We start from the raw sequence: 26,038 nt of genomic DNA on the forward strand, positions 1-26,038 counted from the left end.
ACTGTTGACTAATTTTATGTGTTTTCCCAAACCAGTCGGCAGAGAGAAACTCAAAAAGAAATCTCAGTATAGACTATTATTTCTTTAGTTAGGGACAATTTTAGATAAAACTTAACTAAATTGAAAGGACAAATTGAAAATGTAGTAGAAATAAAAACTAAATTAAAATTCGAAACAATAATAATCCAGGTTGTAATGACTAACACAAGTTTCACTTACTTTAGTCTGTGTTTGTTTTTGTCAAGTTTTTGTTCCAAATTGTTTTTCTTAGTTGTGAAGGTTAAAATAAGCTGAAAATATTGATGTTGAGTTTACAGTTACAATTTTCAGATTCATTTGGACTCGACTCGGACTCGGCCTGTCATGGATTCGGTCTTGAGTCTGACTTGGCCCCTTTTGGACTCGGTCTGGACTTGTACTCGATTGTTTAAAGACTCGGACTTGACTCGGACTCGACTAAGGTGGACTCGAACCCAACACTACTTATTACTTTAATTAATGTACATAAAGAAATGCACAAATTTCCAGACTTGTTCATTGTACTCTCTTTATTATCTGAAAAAATAAAATGAGACATGCAGTAATTTAAAGTACCCTACAGTGACCTCCTTTAGCTGGTGTTAAAGTGATTCAATGAAAAGATGTATATTTCTGATGCACAGCCTCCTCTACTCCATTTGGAGCTGTGTTCTCTAAATTACAATTACATTATGCCTCTCAATATGGACCTTTTACAGCTTTCTATACTAATAGGAAGAGATGAGAGTTATTTTTCCTAATTTTGAGTTCATAAACATCCATAATGTATAATCAGACACATAATTTTCAATTAAAATAACAGAATTTCATTCAGTACCAAGGTGCTGTCTGAAGGCAGATGGACCCTCCTCTACATTAGAATGCCCAGCCATGGCCTTTTAGGGGACAAGACAAAAATAAAAATTTTAAGTGATCATGAAGTGCTCTTTTTTATAGTTTTATTATCTTTCCTGAGGTCCACTGATAATGTTATGTAATGCTGGCCCTCTGACTGAAACGCTCGGTTTTGGCCTAAGCGCCTCCCTAAAAGAAACTTCAAAATAAACACCCACTGTTATGATTGGTTAACATCGCGCTACCCCTTGAAATCAGCCATATTTGAAACTCAATCGGAAGAGAATGAACAACCCCACAATAAACTACATTTCAGGGTTTACACATAACGCACATCCAACACATTGCATCCAAATATATTTAACTGTTCATCTCAAGCACAACTGTTAACACTCAGCACCATAAACTATCAAACAGTCATGACATCTAAAATATTCATGAATAAAACTGTTAACGTACTGTTTTGCGATCACATCCACGTGTTTTTAACTGCCCCATCCTTCAATAATAATTGCTTTGCAAAACTAGCAATTATTATATAACAAGCAATCCACACTGATATGAGCAGAAAAAACATGCAGTCGACACTGAAATATGATGAAGACACATCCACATGACGCACACACATAGTCCAAAGCACAGTGTGAACTAGACACACACATGCAGCATCACATCGCCAGAAACATATCAAAACGGTCAAGGACATCCATCTAGCACGTTTTCATTCAGAAACAATTAAAAAGGGGGAAAAGAACATGTCCATGACACGTTTGTGCTGAAAACAACAAGAGGCAGAGCAGCTGAATGACACCGAGTGGCTTCTCCTTTTCAGAGTTGTAACTTGACACCACGTCTTTTAAAAGTGGCCCGAGATATGTATCAAACGGTCAAAGATGTCTGTCTAGTGCATGAATATATACAAAAAAAAATCCTAAATAGTCCAGATGGGTCTCTTCTAGTGCTCAGGAATAGTGAGGCCACAGTAGGCCTATTTGTCCTGCTCTCTCTCTGTCTCTCTGAATACGAACTGATCGCCAGTGGGCAGGGCCAAGGGTGCGATGATTTTAAGTAGGCGTTGATGTTTTTTCGATGTAGAGGTGGCCATGAATTAATGTACCCCTAATGACGTAGGGTAGTTGCGGAAGTAGAGAACAAAGTGTTTTTGCAGGCTTCAATCAATGCTTTTATTGCAATGGGGATTAAGTTTTGAGTTCTGAAATGTACAGTATGTTTTTATAGTGAAAAATCTATTATATGTCAAAATATTAAGGAAAATTTGATTCCTAATGATATGACCCCTTTAATGCCACACCAAATAACAAAAAGACATAATAGACATATAACACTGTGGGCCTCCTATCATTCTCCACCTCTGTTACAGTAGATCTTCATTTTTTATAATGCACATTAATAATCATGTGTGGCCTTCTAAAAAGCATTAGATTAAATCTATGGAAAATTACCACAACTGTGGGGGATCCTACAATTGAAAAATGGTCCATTAATGTCACCATCAGCAACTGTGGGAAATGGAAGATGATATGATGCTAAGTTTTTAGAAACCCAAATGTTAAACTGGGTACATCAAATGGTATTAAAAATAAAATAAGTATAAACAGTACACATAACATACAGTAAAATAAAGCATGCAAAGTATATGGTAAAATACCAGTAAAATTAACGTTAAAATAAAATAAATAAAATCTTCCAACTCTTCCAAGCCCTGGAAATTTGTCTCGGTGGTATGGTAAAGAGGAAAGTTGTCCTCTCTGCGAGGCCCCAAGACCAAATCTGCAGCACATGTTGTCTGGGTGCAAGACCGCCTTGGCACAAGTACAGTACATGTGGTGGCATGATCAGGTTCTGCGAAAGCAGGCAGAGATCCTTGAGTTGTGTAGAATAAAGGTCAACAAAGGCCATCATGCTCCTCAGAGGAAGTACATTGAGTTTGTTAAAAAGGGAGGTGCTGCACAAGGCATGGCACAGAGGGAGGAAAGGTCAATCCTGGCACATGGAAGTGATTGGTCAATGGTGGTCGACCTTGGCCAGCAGCTAAAATTTCCTTTTGAGATCGTCATTACCTCCTGGAGGCCGGACATAGTGTTATGGTTGGAATCAGCTAGGAAAATCATAATGATTGAACTTACTGTCCCATGGGAAGAGGGACTGGAGGCAGCCTATGAGAGGAAATATGCTAAAATATGCCGATCTGGCCTCCGAGTGCAGGGAAAATGGATGGAGGGCTGCCACTTACCCTGTGGAGGTCGGGTATCGAGGATTTATTGGAACATCAATGCAGCACCTGTTGAAAAACATTGGTATCTTTGGATCAGCATTGAGGAAGTCTCTGAAGGAAATGGCACAGGAAGCAGAAAAAGGGAGCTTTTGGCTATGGTTAAGAAGAAAGGATAAAAGTAGGGTGTGCAGAAGTGAGAAAGTAGGAACAGGGAACAATTGCGGTATGTGGTGAGGTAGCATGTAGAAGAGGAAAGGGGTGGAATTATTTCCACTGACCCACTCGGGCCTTATTCAGGGGTATCTGGAGGGGGATTGAGTGGGGGAGCGAAACCAGGCCAAGCTAGGCATTGGAGGGCCGGCTGACGCAGTCTCGTGGCTCACCTCTCACGTCGCTCTGCTACTAAATCTGTTGGAGGATTGGTTTAAGGATAGGCACTGTACAGGGGGTAGGCAGAGCTTGATAGCTAGTGTTTTTTCTAAGAGATAAGAGGCCTTGGACATAGGGTAGGTCTTCTCATTGGGGAGGGAGACCACTGCCCCACCACCAGGAGTTGTTCCAGGATTAATGGGGCGAAACATCCGTGGTAAGTGGCTACCGGCTAATACCCCCTTAGCTGGACAACTGAACGCACCAGCGGAGGTGTGGTGGGCAGTAATACCCAGCAGGTTTAGACTTTAACCTGTGCATCTGATTAATAATGTTAATATGATATGAATGTTAATTGCCTACCTATTATGAAGTTTAGTGCAAACAAATATCAACGTCAGCCTGTTAAACAATGTGGGCGAGAGAGGTCTAATATAAATGTTGAATTATGCTTTTACAAGTATGGTAAAAATTATGAATTTAAAAACTCACACATTGATTCAGTACGCTTTCTGTCAAGCAAACTCTCAGTCCTAGACCGATGCAGCTCCTATCGCTATAAAGTGAAGACAACTTTATAGTGCTCGTTCGCAGTCATTAACACTTCAAGTTCTGCGTCACTGAAATATGGCATGCATTTCTTCTTAGCGGCTGTTTCCATAGTAACTCATGGATTCTCTGCTGAGAATGCCTTTCAGAGTTCACTTTGAATGCGCAAAGTCTCTGAGTTTCAAACCCAGGGTTAATTGAGTGAATTTACCCAGAACTGGTAGTCTGGAACTAATAACCATGAGTAAGCAATGCTTGGTTTAATCAACTCAGAGTTCAGGGTTTATGTGAGAGTTGCTTAACTCAGATTTCTAGATAGAATACCCCCCTTGTCTTTACTGTTTGTTTGAAGTTGTGTAGTGATACGTTTTATAAAAAAAAATGTAATTGGTGTAATGTATAGGCTACATGTACTCAACTTTAATTCATATTTGTTGTATACATATTCATATTTGAATGTACATAAACTACTAATCTGTTAAGCATTATACTGATGAATCCCTCGAAACTTGTTACAGGGTTCCCATGGTCATGAAAAACCTACAAATATCAGGGAATTTTATAATAATTATTTCCATGCCTGGAAAAGGCATAGAAATTAGTTAAATCTTAAAAACCTGGGAAAAGTCATGAAAATTTCTATAATAAATATAAATGTTTCTTGGTAGGTTCTGCTATTAAATATTTGGTAACACTTTCTATGAATGCATTGTAAAGGCATTATAAATCCATTATAATGCATTTGTAATATATCATAATATCTCATAAATAAATTTAATGACAGTTATAATACATTAAAATACTTGCCTAGTCATAGTTATACCTTAGAGTACTGTATGTATTATATAACATGACAAATATCAAAATTTGCAAAAGTTCTAATGTATTATACATATTTACTGTATATTATATATATTAGGTATGCTTTATATAAAGTGACAAAAGCAGTGTCTTATAAAAATACATAAGACATTGGTTATAAGACATTGCAAGTCAAGCTTGTAAAATTATTTATATTTTCCTATATTTGCTAGCTTTATTACATACACTATATTGCCAAAAGTATTCGCTCACCCATCCAAATAATTGAATTCAGGTGTTCCAATCACTTCCATGGCCACAGGTGTATAAAATGAAGCACCTAGGCATGCAGACTGCTTCTACAAACATTTGTGAAAGAATGGGCCACTCTCAGGAGCTCAGTGAATTCCAGCGTGGTACTGTGATAGGATGCCACCTGTGCAACAAGTCCAGTTGTGAAATTTCCTCGCTACTAAATATTCCACAGTCAACTGTCAGTGGTATTATAACAAAGTGAAAGCTATTGGGAATGACAGCAACTCAGCCACGAAGTGGTAGGCCACGTAAAATGACAGAGCGGGGTCAGCGGATGCTGAGGCGCATAGTGCGCAGAGGTCGCCAACTTTCTGCAGAGTCAATCGCTACAGACCTCCAAAGTTCATGTGGCCTTCAGATTAGCTCAAGAACAGTGCGTAGAGAGCTTCATGGAATGGGTTTCCATGGCCGAGCAGCTGCATCCAAGCCATACATCATCAAGTGCAATGCAAAGTGTCGGATGCAGTGGTGTAAAGCACGCCGCCACTGGACTCTAGAGCAGTGGAGACGTGTTCTCTGGAGTGACGAATCACGCTTCTCCATCTGGCAATCTGATGGACGAGTCTGGGTTTGGCGGTTGCCAGGAGAACGGTACTTGTCTGACTGCATTGTGCCAACTGTGAAGTTTGGTGGAGGAGGGATTATGGTGTGGGGTTGTTTTTCAGGAGCTGGGCTTGGCCCCTTAGTTCCAGTGAAAGGAACTCTGAATGCTTCAGCATACCAAGAGATTTTGGACAATTCCATGCTCCCAACTTTGTGGGAACAGTTTGGGGATGGCCCCTTCCTGTTCCAACATGACTGCACACCAATGCACAAAGCAAGGTCCATAAAGACATGGATGAGCGAGTTTGGTGTGGAAGAACTTGACTGGCCTGCACAGAGTCCTGACCTCAACCCGATAGAGCACCTTTGGGATGAATTTGAGCGAAGACTGTGAGCCAGGCCTTCTCGTCCAACATCAGTGTCTGACCTCACAAATGCGCTTCTGGAAGAATGGTCAAAAATTCCCATAAACACACTCCTAAACATTGTGGAAAGCCTTCCCAGAATAGTTGAAGCTGTTATAGCTGCAAAGGGTGGGCTGACGTCATATTAAACCCTATGGATTAAGAATGGGATGTCACTTAAGTTCATATGCGTCTAAAGGCAGATGAGCGAATACTTTTGGCAATATAGTGTATATTTTATTAGGCCTATGGCCTATGTTCCACTTGAATTACACCCTATTGGGCAAAATTACATGGGTCTCAAAATGTATTGTATTCTGTGCATTTTTATGTAAATTGCATTAAGCTTATGTTGTGGCGGTTTATAAGACTTTGGGTGTTTCTCAATTCTAAGAATACAGAGAACGGACTTGAGTTCTTATGAAGACCATATGAACCATGAGTTCTTATGAAGACCAGTCTTGCCAAGCTACCTTGTAAGAACAAACTCTGAAGGACAGGAGGACATTGTAAGCATCTGTTGCGAGCTTTGAGATGTGCTGCGTTCTTCCTGTTGTGCAGTTGCCCATTGCAGCACATTTGTATCTCTCTCCAATGTTAAAAACACGATATTCCTCGACATTCGGCTTGATCAAGAACACATCCGGGTAATTTTATGCATTCTCTGTACTTGCGTTTAAGTTTTATAATATATTAAAACTATAGTTACAATTATTTATGAGAAGTTGTGACATTATAAAAGCTGTATAATGAGACATAATGAATGCATTATAATACCTTTACAATGCCCAATTTTAAATATGGGCTTCATAAAAAAGTGTTACCAAAAGTGTTAGAACCCTGCAGTTAAGAATATGTCCCAGTTATATTTCACCCCAAAATAAAAACAAACAAACAATTATAAGAAAATATTAGTTTACATTATACATTATATTATTTATACATAATTTTCACTTTTTGAGATATAATGTGTATTTATGACCTATTATTAAATTTATTAAAGTTATTAAATGCATCATCATATAACCTTTGCTTCAGCCAATTGTTCACCTTGCAGCTAAATGAAATGATGCGCACACAGACCTTGGGCCATTTTGCTTCATGTTGTTGTGTTCTAGTGGTGTGTAATTAGACTGTGGGCCTTGAAATGATCTTACCGCATAATGTTTAGTCATAGTAGGTACACCCTAATAAACACGCACATGCACACACTCAGCTATGGGCTTAAAATGCTCTCAATTGCACTTCATTATGATTGTACACATAACGATTCTATGTGAGGTTTTTTATATATATTTTTCCATCCCTCTCTGTGTTGAGAGCAGCTCTGCAGAAATACCCAGAGGGATTTATCAGTTTGTCAGCACTTTATTACATTGTGACAGCACAGATTACGATGACAAATTACTTGAATTTGTTTTATGCACCATGCTGAAGGCGCACCACATGTGCTCTGGAGATAAAGCCTTCAGAAGTCCATTTGCATTTCTACACACCAGTACCGTATATTTTTCACCCTCTGGCAATGCAGCCTCTTTATTCTATTGGTTCAGTTGTTTTATCTAGTAGTGGTGTGTTTGAGAAGGCATTGACTGAAAGCAGGTCAGTGATACAGAGTTTAGTGAGGGTGGAGTTTAGAAAGTTTTTGGGTGATGGCACAGTAACCTGCCACAGGATCAGTGTTGAAATCCCTTCGATTCCAGTACACTATAATTCAGTATATAAAGCCTCAAAGACACTTTTAGCTGAGTATTTAACCCTTTAAGCTCTGAAGGTGTTTTGTTCCTGTGTCAGTGGCTTGCCCAAAATTAAAGGCTTATAACTCTAAAGAAAAAATTAAAAAATAAAAAGGAGGGTCAATTGTTTGGTATCATTTTAAAGAAAATTTCAATTTTTTAAATAATATAGATTATAATAAATTATGAGACTCTCAGCCTAAGAAAATGATGTAAAATCAAAAACACTTATTTTTCTGATTTGACATTATATATCTCAGGGTGTAAATAAGAAAGCTCCAAAAAACTGCTTTTGTTTTGTTCCCAATCATGTCACCTGTAACTGAGTAAAATTTTGTGTTGATACGACAAAGCAATCAACAGTTATAGCATTACAAATATAATCTATCCTAGTGTAAAAAAATGCCTCTAAGTGTTCAAAAGCAAATTAAACATAATAACTGTACTTAAGAACTAATTACACATGCAAATACAACATTGAGTTTCTCTCTCTCCAAATCATGCAGGCATGAGTAATGAGATCTCATTTGTTTCCATTCTGTTTCATTTGAGTCATGTGTCATGTACTTGGTGCCATCTCCTGGTGGCCATATGTAATTAGAGTGAACAATCTCTGCTCATATTTGGATGACTTCCACCTGTGGTTGCAGTGATCTGAATCTTAATACCATTTGATTAGCATTTCATGATGCTGGACAACATACTATATATTGTAATTTTGGATGAAGTCATCTGATCCAGGAAAGCTAACTTGTTTTTAGCCAGATAGCACATTATGTGCTGTGTGCACATAACATGTCAAAGACATGTACTTAGCTATTACTTGCTATATTTTTTTCTTAGTAAAATAAATAGGCTGGTTGTATTTTACTATTTGAGAGCTTTCCAATGACATATGACATATGGCTATTTGATCAGTTTGATGTTTTTACACATAACAATAACATGTATTAATAAATTATTAATAAATGATCAAAACGGAACACTTGTGATTTGTCTGAAAATTTCAAAGCACTTGTTCAGTTTTGGTCATAATACATAATACATTGTAAAGTACATCATCTAAGCTTTAAACAATATCTATTTTGTGTAGGTCAAGAATGTAGTTATTCATATTTTAATAACAATTTTTTCTCGGTGAGCATGCCGATCCGAGCTTAAAGGGTTAAAGGGACAGTTCACCCACAAAATAAAACATTTTGTAATTTAGTCACACTCATGTCATTCAAAAGCCATATGACTTTTGATTTCTTCCATGGAACACAAAAGGAGATGTTTAGCAGAATGTTCATACTGCTCTTTTTCATACAATGAAAGTGAATGTGGACTGGGGCTGTCGGGCTCCAAAAATAACACATGTGCTATATAGTCCCCTGAAATCATTCAATAGCTTTGTGTGAGGAACAGACTGAAATGTAAATTATTTGCTGGAAATCTTCCTCTGCTATAGCTCTTAAATCTCATTCACACTTCGTCTTTTTAAAACTTGCCACGTCGTGTTTAGTTACTGTTTGTCAAATGAGATTTGTAAGCTATGGCAGAGGGTAAGTCTTTGAGTAAATAATGACTTTTATGTTGCTTTTTTGTCCTTTTTGGAGCTTGACAGCCCTTGGACAATATATGCTTTCATTGCATGGAAAAGAGCAGCATGAACATTTTTCAGAGGGATCTCATTTTGTGTTCTACAGAGGCTAAAAAAGTAATATGTGTTTGGAACAACATGAGGGTGAGTAAATGCTGACAGAGTTTCATTTTTGTGTAAACTACCCCTTAAGGCACACCCAACAGTAGCAGGATGGATGACGCTAATTAAAATATGAGCCCTTTAAAGATGATTCTTTGGACTGATTCATTGTAATTTAGTCTGATATGATCTCAAAAGACTAAAATGACATTTTAGCCATGGAACAAACTATTTTTGCCGCTCAAATCTCTTAATATGCAGCATTAAGTAATGTAACAAATCAGCTTGGTTAAACTATACAGACGAGAATATTCTGCCTTCTTTTTCATTTTAGAGTACAGAGATGGTGTGTAACCTCTACCAGACATTTCCTGAAGGGTCCACCCACGTGCCGGAGGGCCACAGGAACCCTTATTCCGCTGACAGTCCCCTTGCCAGATCCTCCCCACGTCACATGTCTGTCACAGAGCGACTACACATGGTTATTCAAGAGCTGGTGGACACGGAGAAATCCTACGTAAAGGTACAAAATCCCAGCTGTGGTCTTTTATATGGAAAAATGTTTGTGTGCACATCTGTGATATGATTTAATGCACAATACATTATTGTGTACTGTCATGGAGTCAAATTTCCAAACAGAGTGTGATGATGCACAGCTTATTTATTATGAGAGATCCCAGGGAAGCAATCTAACCAGCTCACAGTCTATGGAAGCAACACCGTACCAGCAAACCTTGGTACCAGAAGAAATTAAACTTTAACAACATTGTGCTTGTAATGACATTAAAGCATATAGAAGACAAAAACATAGAAATTTAAAATGTCAATATAAGTGTAAGTAGAAATGCAATGTAATCAAATGTAAGAAAAATTAATATAAAGAATATATTAAAAGATATACAAGAAAAATATACGAATATGCTATATATCATATTATTTTATATTATATTATATATGGATAGGATGTATAAAACAAGTAGATATGATTGATAAAAAATTAAGATTTAGTAACACTAAAATGAATAGAATATAACACAGTTGTGTCTTTGCTGTTTGGAAGCAAGGCCAAATGAACACTGCTCACTGTTCTGCTCTGCATGAGCGCCCCCTCAGATATGATACGCACACATGTGGCTTTAGAAACCAGTTACAGTATATACAAAATTTCCTCCAACAATAGAGCTTAAAGGGATAGTTCACAAAAAAGGAAACTTTTGGCATCACTTACTCACCCTCACGTTGTTTAATTCAAACCCGTATGACTTTCTTTCTTCCTAAGAACACAAAAGGTGATGTTAGGTACAATGTTAGCTTCAGTTACCATTCACTATCTTTGCTTCTTTTTTTTTTACATACAATGGAATACAACATACATTTTGTATAATATCTACTTTCGTGTTTCATGGAAGAAAGTCATACGAGTTTGGAAGGACATGAGGGTGAGTAAATGATGGCATAATTTAATATTTGGGTAAACTATCACTTTAAAAACAAGAATTGTTAATAAAAAATTTATGAAAACAGTATAATAGTATGTAAAAAGTTAACTTCTGTTTTTTTTTTTTTTTTTGTTTTGTTTTTTTAAATGACCACACATGTACAATTCTCTGTGTCTCACAGTCTAATAATTGTTCTCACAGCACTGACACTGTCTTGTTTAGGATCTTGGTTCTCTGTTTGAAATCTACCTGAAGCCATTACAACGAGAAACTTGCCTCAGTCACGATGAGGTATGGTTTAAATTGAATTTAAAATCATGTATACTTTTTTTTTTAAGAGATGTTTTCTTATACTGTTACATAACACTGCCAGTAAAAGGTTTGGACACACTTTCTAGACAAATTTAAATTGTGCCTACATATGACGTTCTTTACAAGACTAACATCTTAAGAATCATCATGGATGAGTTGGACCAGATAGTAAAGGAAAAGCAACCATTAAATGTCCAGCACACATGGAAATGCCTTCAAAACTGTTTAAAAATCATCTCAGGATGCACCTCATGAAGCTGGTTGAGGGAATGACCAGATTGTGCAAAACTGTAATCTAGAAGAAGCACAAATATAAGATAGTTTTGATTTAAAATGTTTTGGTCGCCAAATAATTCCCATATCATTTGCTATTTCTATGCCTAGGATTACCCTCTGCTATTTTTATTTTAAGTGTGGAAAATAATCATAATAAATTCTATTTGTGTCCCTTTTGACTAGTAGTGTAAACTGAAGCATTGCAGAAAATGAGCTCTTTGTATGCACACGTCCGTAATTGTAGTTCTCTTCCTGTTCCCATAGATGGAGTCTCTGTTCGGCAGTCTGCCGGAGATGCTGGACTTCCAGAGGGTTTTCCTGCAAACTCTAGAGGAGAGGAAAACCTCCTCACCAGACTACCATACACTGGAAACCCCTGAGAAACTCAAGGTGAGATATGGTGTTGAAATTAAACCAAATTTCAATGATTCATTACATTTGTATTTGAAAAAAGATGATCTTTTCAGTTTGAGGCCCATTTTAAGTATTTCATTTCAATCTCACTTCCAGAACCTGCTCTTCTCCCTGGGCGGATCATTCTTGTACTATGCAGATCACTTTAAGCTTTACAGCGGCTTCTGTGCCAACCACATCAAGGTGCAGAAAGTTCTAGAACGAGGTAAGTCATAATCATAAACAACCTCAAGATGTGTCTCTTGACAGAAGAGAAGCTGAAATACTTCTGAGAAGTTGACATGTCCTGCGGTGTAACTATGCTATACTCTATCTAAAACTATTATACACAGCATTTTGCTAATTGTTTTATAATTATATTATACATACAACTCATAGAGACTACATGGAATATTTATACTTTTTAAAATTCATCAGTCACAAAATAAATGGTGACCAGTTAGATATCCACAAGATATTCAAGATATACGTTTTCACTTATACATTCATTTAAATTCAATCTTGATGTTGATCATAAAAGCCCATGGACCTTTTATACATAACCTACCCAGAAATATTTAAACTGGCATGTTGAGTCAAAAGAAGATCCACCTGTGTTCCCATAGCTCAACTACACTTTAAAAAATGTTTTGTTAGGTAACACTGATTAAAATGTAAAGCTTGAATGCTCTGTAAGTCGCATTGGACAAAAGTGTGTGCCAAATATATATGAAATGGATGTGGTCTGATGGTGTAAATATATTTCATTTTTTGATTTGTCTACTCCTCTGACGGCAGCTAAAACAGACCGGGCGTTCAAAGAGTTCCTGGAGGCGAGAAACCCCACCAAACAGCACTCGTCCACGCTGGAGTCATACCTCATTAAACCCGTGCAGAGAGTTCTGAAGTACCCTTTGCTGCTAAGAGAGCTGGTGTCTCTCACTGACCCCGACAGCGAAGAACACAACCACCTAAATGGTGTGTGACCTTACTCTACCCTCATGTTAGACACTGAGTATTAAGGGATTGCTGAAATGAAAATTCGGTCATCATTTACTCACCATGTCATTCAAAACATGTATGACTTTCTTTTTTCCGTAGAACACAAAAGGAGATGTTGACTCTGCTTTTTTTTACATGCCACGATAGTTGATTGTGACCAGGGGCTGTCAAGCTTGACAAAGCCTTAAAAGTACCAAAAGAGTAGTCCTTGTGATGTGTGCCATGTAAATAAGAAGCCATACGATAGCTTTGTGTGATAAAAAGATTGAAATTTAAGTTGTTATCCACCCATCGTAACTCTCAGATCTCATTCACACTTGTATTCAATTAAAAACATTAAAACGCAAGTCTCAATTGGACACAAGACATGCTATGGACCTCATACTTTTCACAATGTGTCGTGAGGTGTTATGTCTGAATATGTGCAAATAAAATCCAAGAACTGCAGCGTAGGGGAAGATTTTCAGTGAATAACGACTTAAATTTTGGTAATTTCCTCACACAAAGCTATCGTATGTCTTCAGAAGACTTGGAATATAGCGCACATGCCGTATGGACTGCTTTTATTTCCCCTCTGGTGCTTGACAGCTAATTGTCTCTATGTGCTTTCATTTGAGAAAGCCAAGAAAGTCAAATAAAAAATTTTGGACGAACTATTCCTTTAAGTTACTTTGTCCCAATTGTAGAAAAGCAAGTTCTGTCACCATTAACCCTTGTGTTTGTGTGACAGATGATTGAATTATCCTTTGTTGAGTCAGATACTGGCCTAATGTAAACTGTCTCTCTTGTGTTGTGTCTGGTACAGAGGCGTTAAAGGCCATGGAGAAGGTGGCTAGTCACATTAATGAAATGCAGAAGATCTGTGAGGATTATGGCACAGTTTTCGACCAGCTAGTGGCAGAGCAGAGCGGCGCTGAAAAGGAGGTGCTTACAATTATAGATCTGCTTTAAAATGCTCAAAGGGACCATATTCTACCATTTTGTAGCATCTAATTTTTTCATGAAATCTATCTGTGACAGGATATTTTGTCCTTCGCTTGGTTTATATAGAGCGCAACAGTCTAGTTCCAGAAGTTAAAATCCCATAAATATTTTTCCATAGGGGAATTGGTTTTTAATGATAACTTATATAAACCTTTACAGACAGACCTACCGTGAGCACTGAGGTTGTTAATCGATGGTATGCATCTGTTGGTGCCATCAGTCAACGTGATTTTATCCTAATTTGTTAAAAATCATGTTTAATTGTGAAATTCCTGGTGAAGAACTACACTACCCATGATCCTAAAGAGAGATCCACCAGTCAGAGAATCACGGCAAACAAAGCACGCCAAAAAAGCTCTGCAGCAACTGGCCTCTTCCATGACGCAATGTGAATGACGCAATCAAGTCAGTGTCCCTACACTCTCAAACTACTTATATATTTGTATATATCTGAAAATGTTGAAATAAAACTAAAAATATATTGTTTCTATACTTATAATTTTAAATCAATAGTTTTATATTTTTTCCATCATTTTTTATATAATTACGCCATTCGCAATGCTTCAGGGGATTGTAGTTTATTCCCTCATTAAAGACATTAAGTATCCAGTCTTTTTGTCTGATTTTTTAAAAAATTTTTTTTGCTTCAAATCAAAGTTTGTAATGTTGTGATTCACTTTGGAGCTGGTTGCTTTGTTTCATGCCTTATGAAACATTTTATGAAATCCCTATGGAAAAAATGAATGGGAAAAATACTTCTGGAACCAACAAGGCTAAAAAAAGTGGGCGGGCACAGATGTGCTCCATTACTGAGGGGTTGTGCAGGGTATATCTGCCCACAGTAAAACCTTGGTTCAAAACTCCTGCTCAACATTAGCCATCAAATATGTTCTAATTGGCCATTTTTTGAATGGAAATGTGGGCAGTTTAAAAATCATTAAAAACAGATAGGGCAATCTGCCTTTCCATTATATATCCCCTTTAAAAATTAAATAATGTGAGTTCAATAGTGACAGTCAAATTAAACCTGTGTTTTCTGTGTGTTAGGTCACAGAGATTTCCATGGGAGAGTTCATCATTCACAGCTCAGCACTCTGGCTAAACCCTCTGCCCTCATTAGGCCGCATGAGAAAAGACCCTGAACTCACCCTCTTCCGTAAGTCACATCAGATTTAACTGTAGAAAAGCTTGCCATTTATGCAAAGTTTTTCCAAAAAGGCGGTGCTAGTAATGTTTTTCTGCTCCTCCAGTCTTCAAAAGAGCGCTCATTGTGGTGTATCGGGAGAGCAAACTAAAGAAAAGGATGGTGAGTCCTAGGATAAGAATACTGTATACACACTCACAATGCCATACACTCAACTTGGCCTTCCATTTCCAGTGTAAACAGTGAAATCTTTAATGCATTTTTTATGGAATAATGCCTACTGTTTCAGTTAATATTTTTGAAAAAAATTTTTTGAAAGGCATTATAAATAGTAAGTAGCCAGTTATTATTTAGTTCCAGCTAGTTTTCAATTACAAACATAGTCATAAAACATATGCAGCAGATATGTTGTTTTTCTCTGTTTTGCTTGTGTTGATTGCTTATATAGGCATTTGTATGTTTTTTTTTTTTTTTTTAATTAGACGACGTCACGGCCCACGGATCTCGATTCTTTTAAATTCCGCTGGCTCATTCCCATATCATCCCTACAGGTTCGACCTGGAAATTCAACAGGTTTGTGTGTGAAACGTGTAAATTAAGTGATATCTGAGATATATGATATCTGTTGAATACGTGGTTGACATGGATTAAACAGAGGAGCTCAGTTTCTGGTAGACTGCAGATCTGAGACCCCATTTACACCAGGTAATAAGAAGCATCTCAGGTGATCCGATCACATGTGGTTAAGGTTTGACACATTGCTGTTTACACCTGGTTGCTAAATGCGTCTCCTGTGACCACTTGTATTCAGATTGAAGGGGAGGGTCTCTGATTTCATGACGACATACATAAGTCAATGTGTTAGTGCGTTACTGCATGATATCAAAGCGAAAAAAGTCAGAAAAGACAAAGAAAGCGCAAAAAAACAGTGCGCTGTTTCTCCTAGATGCAGCTGTAATTAAAGCACAAATGCAACATTTCAAGCAGAATTAGCAGAATTTTAGTAGATTTCCTGTATTAACCTGAGTATCAGATGTGTGTGATTCTCATCTGTCTCGTTGATGGTTGATATCAGACTGACTGAAGAAGATCCCTGAAGTTCTTATGCTTGTGTATGTATCCGCTTTTTAAGTTTTCTATCGGACGGTTATTTCCTTTTTAAAGCCGCTTGTAATTGGCAAAGTTTAAACTCTTGTTTTAGCGCAGCGATTGATTGACAGGTTAGGGGTTGCTCTTCACAGCTGTCAGGACGCATACAGGAAGGATTAGCATTTACACCTCAAATGTGATATGGTCACATTTGTTTTTGACCACATTCATATGTGGTTTTTGTGATTGGATCACAAAACGTTTTAGATCCCGTTTAGACCTGTTTTTAGCGCTGACCACTTGTGATCGGATCACCCGAAACGCATCTTAACACCAGGTGTAAACAGGGTCAGAGAGAAATATGGTATTCAAAGGGAGGATTTCAAGAACAACTTGGAAGTCATATCAGAGCTCATAATCTAAAATTGTATATTATAAAAGTTTTAGGCCCTTTTAAAAGACTTGTACATTGCCAACATTTTAAATCCTTTCCATAACTTAAACTCACACCTTTTTTCTCTTTCAGGGTCAGAAAACCCTTGTATTTGGGAAGTGGTTCACACTAAGTCTGAAGTGGAGGGAAGACCAGAGATGCTTTTTCAGCTCTGCAGCAGGTAACAGAATTGAATATGTCAATAAAATTGCATAAAATAGTAAACTGAATGAAACAATAAGGTTACGACTGTAACCACGGTTCCCTAAAAGGAGGGAATGAAATGCCATGTCATCTTTTTGCTGATGCTAGGGGTTATTTCTGCATGTGTAGTTTCAAGTCTGAAACTCTTTAAAATCTCACAAATTTTAATTGGCAGATAGCACTTTGTGCTCTGCCTCCCGCGCGCGTCATTGGGCGTACGTACTGCGACACACAGCGCTATCAGAATATTTGATTGAAGGGTACAGAGCGATACTCGGCCCTTGTAGCGAAGATTCATTAGTAGAAATATGGTTACAGTCGTAACTTTATCATTCCCTTTCAAGTCATTTCAATGCTGCGTCATCTAGCTAACGCTAGGGGGATATATACCATCACGCCGTGCTATTGATTTGCATGTGCGAAGATGCCTACTAGCCAGTAGGGTAGTTAAATACACCCACAGAATCTCTTCTTTATAATAAGAAAGGAGAAGCAAAATGATGAATAGATGGATATATACTCCTGGGCCAAAAAAATGGACTAGGCCCAAAATGCAAAACCACAAATAATTGGGCATGAAATTAGCAAGAATTGAACAAATAGATAAATTATCTTAGTATGGTATAGTTTTTCGCGTGATTTCTTTAAATGTTTAAGCCTTGTGGGTAAACCTGCGGACATATTTTTACAGAAAGAAGAGTCAGTGTTGTTCCACTCAATGTTGATGGTTTCAAACAGTTAAAAAAAAAAAAAAACGTTTCCCATTCATACCTGGACTCTGACCAGGCCAAAACATGAGCCTGATGGACTTGTTCTAAAGCCACTTCTTGGTGGTCTTTGCAGTGTGGGCAGGAGAATTGTCTTGTTGAAAAATCTGATCGTTCCTCTTTAGAAAACAACTTTTCAATTGTGGGAATCAAGCCTTTCTGCAATATTCCCCGGTACTCCAAAGCATTAACTGACATTTCACAGTGAAGCAGCTCCATGACACCTCTTCCTCCATGCTTCACTGTGGTAGAGATGCATTAACTATTGTATTTCTCACCATATCTTCAAAGACACCTCTCTGGAGCATCACTAAGCAACTCAAATTGTGATTAATCACTCCACATAACTCTGCTGAATCACTCTGAATCAAACGTTTCATATTCTGTCAAAAACGTAATTCTTTCTTTGATGTTTTTCTGAGACAGCAATGGCTTTTTAACACATGTTCTAGACACAAAACCTGCATTAGATAACGTTCTGGTTATTGTTCTTCTCAAAAGAGACCTTATTTTCTAAGGTCTTGAATTCTGCTGACACTTTTTTTCCTGTCTTTGAGAACTGTAAATTTCAGCTGGTGATCATTCCTGCATGAAGAGGCTTTGGGCCTTCCAGATCCTTTCTCAACGGGCCATCACCTGTTTCAAAACGTTGACCTATTCTTTTAATAGCTGATAGAGAAATAGGGATCTTCTCTGCCTTTAGGGTCTTGTAAACTTCAGAATAGCTACAGTTGGCCTGACTCAGACCAGCTATGTGGTTTCTGACAGCAACTCCTGCATGCTTTTTTTTTGGAGCAGATTTTCTCACTCCTTTACCTTGGGATTTACAACACTGTATATTTTAGATCTCTCCCTACTCTATCACTCCTGGTTCCATTTACGAGCTTGTTATCAGGGCTGCATTAGGTATGGCAGATTACCAACTAATGAAAAAAAAGAAATCCCAGAAGATATTTTTGGAAAATATTATTCATCCAGACATGTTAGTTTGAATTTTATATCAATTTTTTTCTTTACCTTTACATACAAGAAGACTATATAAGTGAATTTCCCTGTTTCCAGCTTTTCCCAAACAGTTCACTGCAGCAAAAGTTAATGAGCAATGGTGGCATGGAAGTGCACCAGGAGTGCATTTGTTTAATTCTTGCTAATTACCTAACCAGTGATTTGTTGTGGAGATCATTAAAAGCTTAATGTTTTGCCATTTTTGGCTTGGCCCATTTTTATTGTCCAGGAGTGTACATGGCGATGACACTAACCGATTCGGGTAGCGCAGCATTGCAGGATGATTTAAATCACTGAAATGTGTGAATATGTATATAAAAGGCACTAACCGAATGGGTAGTGAAAATGTATATAAGGTGACCACTGGCTGCGGCTTATGGAATGACCATGTATAAATAAGCTGGTAGTAAGCAGCAGAATACACAGTCTATCACCTGGGAAGAGAGAGAGGAGACATCCAGGTTGTAAAACCTAGTGAATGTGCTTGGGGAAACCCAACTGCAGCTAGGCAGATGGAAAACACCATTAGATAATGTCCATGAAGAGGCCATGCCTCTAGTGTAGTGAGCTTTAACTCAAATTGGGCACTGTATGCCTTGCGAGTTATATGCGAGTGCAGTGGCATCTATGATCCAATGTGAAAGTCTTTGTTTGGAAATGGCTAAACCCTTAAAGTGGCCTGTGACGCAGACAAAGAGCTGATTTGACAGCCTCAATTGCCTTGTACGATTGACATATGCACCTAATGCCCTTACGAGACAGAATGTGTGCAGCTTCTCTGCCTCGTCCACATCAAATGGAGGAGGAGAGAAAGCTTGAAGGGTAATAACTTGCACCCTAATAACAAGCGCTCTTGCAGAAAGTGAAGTATGGGCTGTACAGCATATTGTACAGGGTCCTCACCTCGAGAGGAACACCAATCGGCGAACACTTGCCATTTCAAGGTGTATACTTGTCTCATCAAAGGGGCTCTAGCATGTAATATGGTGTCAAGCAGTGGTTGCGAGAGCTCTTTTGTGTCGAACAGGCAACGTTCAGACATGAAGTTTCCACAATTCCGGTTGTGGATGCCAAATCATGCCCCCTGGCTGCGTGATGGGCATTCAAGAGCTCTATTAACTCTGGGAACCATGGGCAGTTGGGCCATTCTGGCACAATTAGCAGTAAAGTTTCCTCGTCCTTCGAATTTTGCACAATACTTGGTGAAATACTTGGTGAGTAGCAGGGAATTTATACTTCCGTCCCGCTAGCCATTTGTGTGCTAGAGCATCAATGCCCAGTGGAGCATGAATCAGGGAATACCACAGGTGACAATGCATTGTCTCCTGGAATGCAAATAGATCCATTTCTGCTTCCCCAAACCAATCCTATATCATTAGCACTGTCTGAGGACGAAGTCTCCATTCTCCTTGTATAACACCCTGTCTCGAATGCAAATCTGCACCGCGGTTCAGGTGACTCAGAACATGTGTAGCACATATCGATAAGAGATGTTTCTCACAACAAAGAAGCTAATGCGCCATGTTTATCAAAGGCCATGATCGATCACCCTCTTGGTGATTTATGTAATCCCCAAACGCCATGTTGTCGGTTCTGATCAGAGAATGAAAACCCTGGACGGCTGGCCAGAAAGCCATTACTGCTAGAAATACAGTGAGTAGTTTTTGAATATAGTTTTTTAATTTATGTACTAGGTCGTTTGAGCACCAGTTAGGTGCCAAAGGCTGGGTGCCTGTCGCACAGGGTTCCCTAGCCCATGTTTGAAACATCCGTTGTGACCGTTTTGCATCTGGATACTTGACCGAGTGACAATGCATTGATCTGATAAATCAGTGTTTCCCAACCACTGTGCCGTGAAAGATTGTCAGGTGTGCCGTGGAAAATGATCAAATTCCACAAAATAAATAAATGAAAAAAAAAATAAAAATTCAGGGATCCAAACTCCTCACCTTTTGGAGAAATTCGCTGTTTTGAAACCATAATCAGTCACTTTTGTGATTGTGAAGAGCAATGATTAACGTGCAAAAGTGACTGATATTTATACGCATTAAGGGTTTTTCACATGACTCGCGTCAGCGCTGCAGAGTATATTGAAGTCTATGAAGTGACGCCACTTTACACCAAATTGTTTTTCACACACATTTTTGCTTCACCAATAATGTCTTTGAGAGTACTAAGCAACAGGAAATATATAAAAACTGTCCAAATTTGTGAAGAGACATTGAATGTCTCATAATTTCTTTTAATTAAATATTACCTTATCGTTTACGAATATCAGAGACCCCAGTTATTGAACTCATTTAAATTCACCAAGAAAACGCTTAGACCTAAACATAAACGAGTCCTTTTATTACATTCTGCAATCAAAGCAACTGCAAGCTTTTTTCTCTCTTCCAAATACATGTTTTCAATGTTTATTGTGCACACCTCCCGCTTTTTTACGTGGCAAACTCGTAAAATCACCCCTCTGTGACGCTTTCTGCAACTCTTGTCATGTGAAGGGCAATGCGACACTTGATGCTGGCACTGAACGGAGCGTTGACGCCTCGACTCAACTCATGTGAAATGCGCTCTACAATGATGAAAGAACATTATTGAAACTCAAAATTATTATTATTTGTCTATTATTGTGGTCTTTCTGATAAAAGTCATGCTCAGCAGTTTAAATAGGCTACTGTAGGAAAATGATACCGTAGATCTGCTTTGTGTTTATAATTCTTATACTGAAGTCAGTAGATTTGTAGCCATGCAAGTTTTAATAAAGGAGAAGGTAAGGACATTATTGAAACTCACTATTATTAGACCATTATTGTTGTCTTTTTGGATGAAAAATAATGCTCAGACTGAAGGAAGACTGTAGATCTGCTTTGTTCTTTTAATGCTTAAACACTATAAAGTCTCTTGGTAGATTTCGGTTATGAACGACTCAAAATGATTCACTGACTCACTCATAGCACATAAGACGCTCATTTGTCACCACCTAGTGACATCTCCAGAAGGGGTCACTGAACTAATCAGTTAATAAAATTGAACACATTTGTGAAACAGAAGCAAGCCTCAACAAAATACTCTTTATTTTGCAGCTAATTCTGCACAATTGTAAATTTGAATAAACTTGAATCACTAAAATAGCTGGAACTGATGCTTTAGCTTATTCTTTAAAAAAATATCCCCAGAAAACATGTTCACGGACCAGTGATTGTCTTTTTCGCCCCTCATGAGTTTGCATCCCTGTAATTTGTTGTGGCATTGCAAGAACAAATCAACAAATTAGAAAAGAAGCAAATTACCCACTTAGCACTCTTGCCACCTGTGACCTCACACAGCGTAGCCTACCTATGTGACTTGTTTTTTTGTTGTTGTTTTTTGCATAGCCAAATTTCAAACATTACAAGTAAACACACTACTAAGACTGACAGAAAACATGAACAAGTTCTTGAAAAGGAAAAATATTGACGGTGGTTAACCTATGTGGGATAGTGGTGTGCCGTAGAAATTCTTAGTTATAAAAAGTGTGCCGTGGCAGAAAAAAGGTTGGGAAACACTGTGATAAATGATCCAAATGGTTAACGGCACTAGACAGTGGCGTGATACCACAAGCCATAGGTGACTGTGTAGACATAAATGAGGAGGCACTTTCCATTTAAGGCCAGCACTGAAGAGGTCTCATTCGCAGTAGTCCCAGTGGAGTGACCGCTGTTGTGGAGGCCATGAGGCCCAGGGCCCGTTGAAAAAGATTTATGCCCAGGAATGAAATCTGCCATCTGGGTGATAACATGCTCTTCGACCAGTTGAATTTGAGTCCCAAACGCTCCAAATGTGCAAGTAGCAGGTCTCTGAGTTTGCAAGCTTGTTCCTCTGACTGTGCTAAGAGAAACAAGTCATCAAGATAATTCATAACGCAAACGCCGCTCAGCCTCAGCGATGACGCAGCACTGAAATGACAGACTTGAAAGGGAACCTATTAACCATGAGTTTTCTTACGGTCAATATAATACTACATAAATGTAAAACCGATATCTGTGGCCCTTAAATCTGATTGTATGAGCCACGTAAAGTAGATAATATATGCAGACCAATGACCACAGGATATAACAAGTGAATTCTATCTTAGTTTATTAAATGCTCACTGTTATTTTCAGTTACTTATTATCATCTATTTTTAAATACAAATTTAGTTTAAAAAACAAATAAACTTGTCATAAAGAACAACAAGGTTTGTTTTACTTTAAACCTGTTCTGTAATGCAATACAATACCACAATGATTTCGTATACTGCGATAAAATCTTCAACAATTATCACAATATGAATATTTGATACCGTCTCATTGTGGCTTATTGCTTTATTGTGCATTTTTCAAATTAATTTGTTCTCTCATTTTGTGTTTGTGTCTTATTGTATGCAGCAATCTGGAGAACAAAGCCAATGCATTGAGGGCCATCCGCATTCTCTTGAGAGAGAATGCCAAGCAGACTGCTCCAGTTGAGAGACGATTCAAAGATTCAAGTTCTAACTTCACCTTTCCCAGAAGGAGCCACCAAGGAGCACTAAGAACGAACTCCTGGCAGAGGATTCCACCACAGTCAAATGGGCCAAAAATGGGTTCATTAGACTCAGATGAGAGCAAACTGCTTGATGATGCTCATTCTGAACCTGCACTACCGAGCCATTTACTCAGACCCTTTAGAGGGGAGAACTCTACTTTAAGCAAGAGATCCACATTGTGTTCCTTGACCAGCGCCTTGGAGGCCCAACTTCAGAGACTAAACTTTGTAGAAGAACCACAAGGAATGAGCAAGAGAAGTGCCAGCTGCCTTCAGGGCAGTCAGGTGATGTTGCTGGATGACACTCCGGTTCTGGAGCTCAACACCCTGCTGTCCAGGGACTACAGGGTGCAGAGCCTGGGTTCGGTAGTTAACAAGGATTGTTTTTACGACATGGTAATGGGCACCCAAAAAGCCACTGTCACCACCCTCTAGAGGAACTGGTGGTATAAACAATAGAGTGCACTACAACATGACTATTGTGCCTTGGATTGGAAAACTCTCACAGTCTGTTTTATCTCTGTGGCTCTGTCCAAATCCTAGTGAGCTGCTAGCTAGACAGCATTTTAACATAGGCGCATTCCAGACGCAAATGCTGTGCTAACGCCTGTTGCACACAGCATGACGACACAGCTCATGAGCAGTGCTTAAGCAGCTCGTCAGGACAATTCCGGCAGCTTGTGCTTTTACACCTGCAGCGTCTCTGCTGCAGAAACTGCTGCACTTTATACAAAAAATTCAGTTATAAAATCGTTATCTGGAGTGAGCTATTGATAAGTATTACAAACTTGATCGTCATGAAATGTTATTTACATGATGCTGGTTTAACGTAATGTAGTCTCTTTAACAATTCTTTCATGTAGGGACAGCCAACACAATAAGCTCTTCAAACATCATCATTCAGTGGAATTGGAGGACGATGAGCCTTTGAATATTGTTTTGTACAACAGAGGACGGTTAGATTACTCAGCTTGGCTCGATTACTCTTAATAATATAGCTTAATAATATAGTTAGAAATAAGTAATTAGGTACAACTGTTAAATAGCGATATTATAAAAAAAAAATTTCAAACACCATCTTTTTGATATTGAGTACTTTCTTCACAAAAAAAGACACCAAGGTCTAGTGTTGACTTACCATCTGCACTAACTTTACCTGCACAGAACAACACTTATGTTTGTCTCCCACGGATGCATTGAATGTGCAGTGATGTGATAGATGTTATGTCTGACACGAGCCCACGAATGCATTGCAAGAGATTTGAAGAATGTGAGCTGCTCTCTGAAGGCGATGTATTTGGACACAAGCAGGTAGGAGAAATGCATAATACCATAAAAACTGCGATTGAGAGCCTTAAAGATGCAAATTATACATCATTCCAAGCGGTTCACTTCCGCAATTTGGTACGATTGCGTTCATATCAGTAGCAAACTTACCAGAGTACACATGAACCATACCCCAGACCACCTTTTCAAGCGGATTCAAGTCATCCAAATGAACCGAACCCGGGTGCGGGTGAAAATATAAGTTCAGCATCTCGCACTGCAGCATTGCGTTCTTATGATGCAGTTTCAAGTTAAAACAATTTAACTTTTAAAAACATGACTAGGGACACTTGCATTTTCTTCCATTCATTGCACTGCATCTAACTTTTTTTAACGCAAGTGTTTGGTGTTTTTTCAGCGTCCGCGCAGGAACGCTGTGTTTTTATGTCACAGTGTCAAGTTAAAAGAACTTAAACTTTTAAAAATGCATCTAGGGACACCTGCATTCTTTTCTATTCATTGTGCTTCATCTAGCTTTTTTAACACAAGAACGCATTAGGTGTGAACACTGTTTTTTCAATGTCTCGCACAGGAGCGGCGCGTTTTTATGACACAGTGTCCAGTTAAAAGAACTTAAACTTTTAAAAATGCATCTAGAGACACCTACATTCCCTTCCATACGTTGCACTGCTATGCTTACCTTTTTTTTCACCTCTTTCACATCTGGTTTGCGTCAGAGATCTGTTGGTGTTTATTTTGTAAATAATGACAGTATGACTGCTCATTATCCAGCTTATTACAAGACTACTTGCCAAATAAATAAATAAATGGACGTGAAACATTGATTTGAGTTTCAATTATTTGATTAGCTTACTTGTAAAGATCGCACAGTAATCTGAGAGGTATGAAAGATGACAATTGTCTCGTACTGAACTTGTATGTTTCTCAGAGTAGTGCTATTTGTGGAGTTGCTACCATTTGAAGTGTGATCAAAACCTGTTACTTATGAGATTTCATTTGAGTTAGGATGATACGTTAGGGGCAGTTCAAACGGGACGCATTCTCACAGGTGCCTATAAATACGCTTTCTGTTATATTCCATTTCACTCCATCTCACTATTTTTAAATGCAAGAACTCATCCAGTGTGAATGGCCTTTTTGAATATAGTTGCCTTTGTAGTCATTAAGAAGCAAAGCAGCTCACTACTAGGGTTTGGAACAGGGCTGCTATATGGATATAGAACAACAAATCACTCTGAAACAGTTTGTCTAACCACAACATTCCATATGGACTGACACATGTACTGTCAGTACATGAGCAAAGACTGTTTTACTGTATGTGAATACTGTAGCTTTACGTTTGTATTGCTTATTTGACAAAGGCTTTTCTCAGCTCAGTACTGAAATGGCTTAATTTCACTAAACTGGGCAAGTTTTCATAAATCTGAAGTCTGAAAACAAAAATATTTTGTCTAAATTGTGCTTGTACTGTATGTCTGTTTTGTGTTTTTGTGTGAAAATATTTAATATACCGTATGTATGATTTTATTATTTTTTTTAATTTAAAGACGTGTTTTTACATTCAGTAAGCTAAAAATTTACGTTTTTTGTTTTTTTGTTTAAGCTATTGAAAATACTGTTATTACCATTAAGATATAAATGTTGATAT

General features: G+C 38.1%; 1 protein-coding gene across 2 annotated transcripts in view; it reads left to right on the top strand.

Moving 5' to 3' along the window:
- The window catches only part of LOC127409877 (rho guanine nucleotide exchange factor TIAM2-like), a 58,612-nt gene extending 32,794 nt beyond the window's left edge, over positions 1 to 25,818 (top strand). For both annotated transcript variants that reach the window (XM_051644801.1, XM_051644802.1), the window contains exons 15-25: positions 9,845 to 10,033; positions 11,172 to 11,240; positions 11,802 to 11,927; positions 12,048 to 12,156; positions 12,729 to 12,908; positions 13,738 to 13,856; positions 14,964 to 15,072; positions 15,167 to 15,222; positions 15,543 to 15,633; positions 16,676 to 16,763; positions 22,965 to 25,818. In XM_051644801.1, coding sequence (XP_051500761.1) covers positions 9,845 to 10,033; positions 11,172 to 11,240; positions 11,802 to 11,927; positions 12,048 to 12,156; positions 12,729 to 12,908; positions 13,738 to 13,856; positions 14,964 to 15,072; positions 15,167 to 15,222; positions 15,543 to 15,633; positions 16,676 to 16,763; positions 22,965 to 23,538 — 1,710 coding nt within the window. In that variant the 3' untranslated portion in view covers positions 23,539 to 25,818. The remainder of the gene's footprint in view (positions 1 to 9,844; positions 10,034 to 11,171; positions 11,241 to 11,801; positions 11,928 to 12,047; positions 12,157 to 12,728; positions 12,909 to 13,737; positions 13,857 to 14,963; positions 15,073 to 15,166; positions 15,223 to 15,542; positions 15,634 to 16,675; positions 16,764 to 22,964) is intronic.
- Positions 25,819 to 26,038: the final 220 nt, after the last annotated feature.

The sequence above is a fragment of the Myxocyprinus asiaticus genome, chromosome 19 (assembly GCF_019703515.2).
Source record: "Myxocyprinus asiaticus isolate MX2 ecotype Aquarium Trade chromosome 19, UBuf_Myxa_2, whole genome shotgun sequence".
Classification (NCBI taxonomy): domain Eukaryota; kingdom Metazoa; phylum Chordata; class Actinopteri; order Cypriniformes; family Catostomidae; genus Myxocyprinus; species Myxocyprinus asiaticus.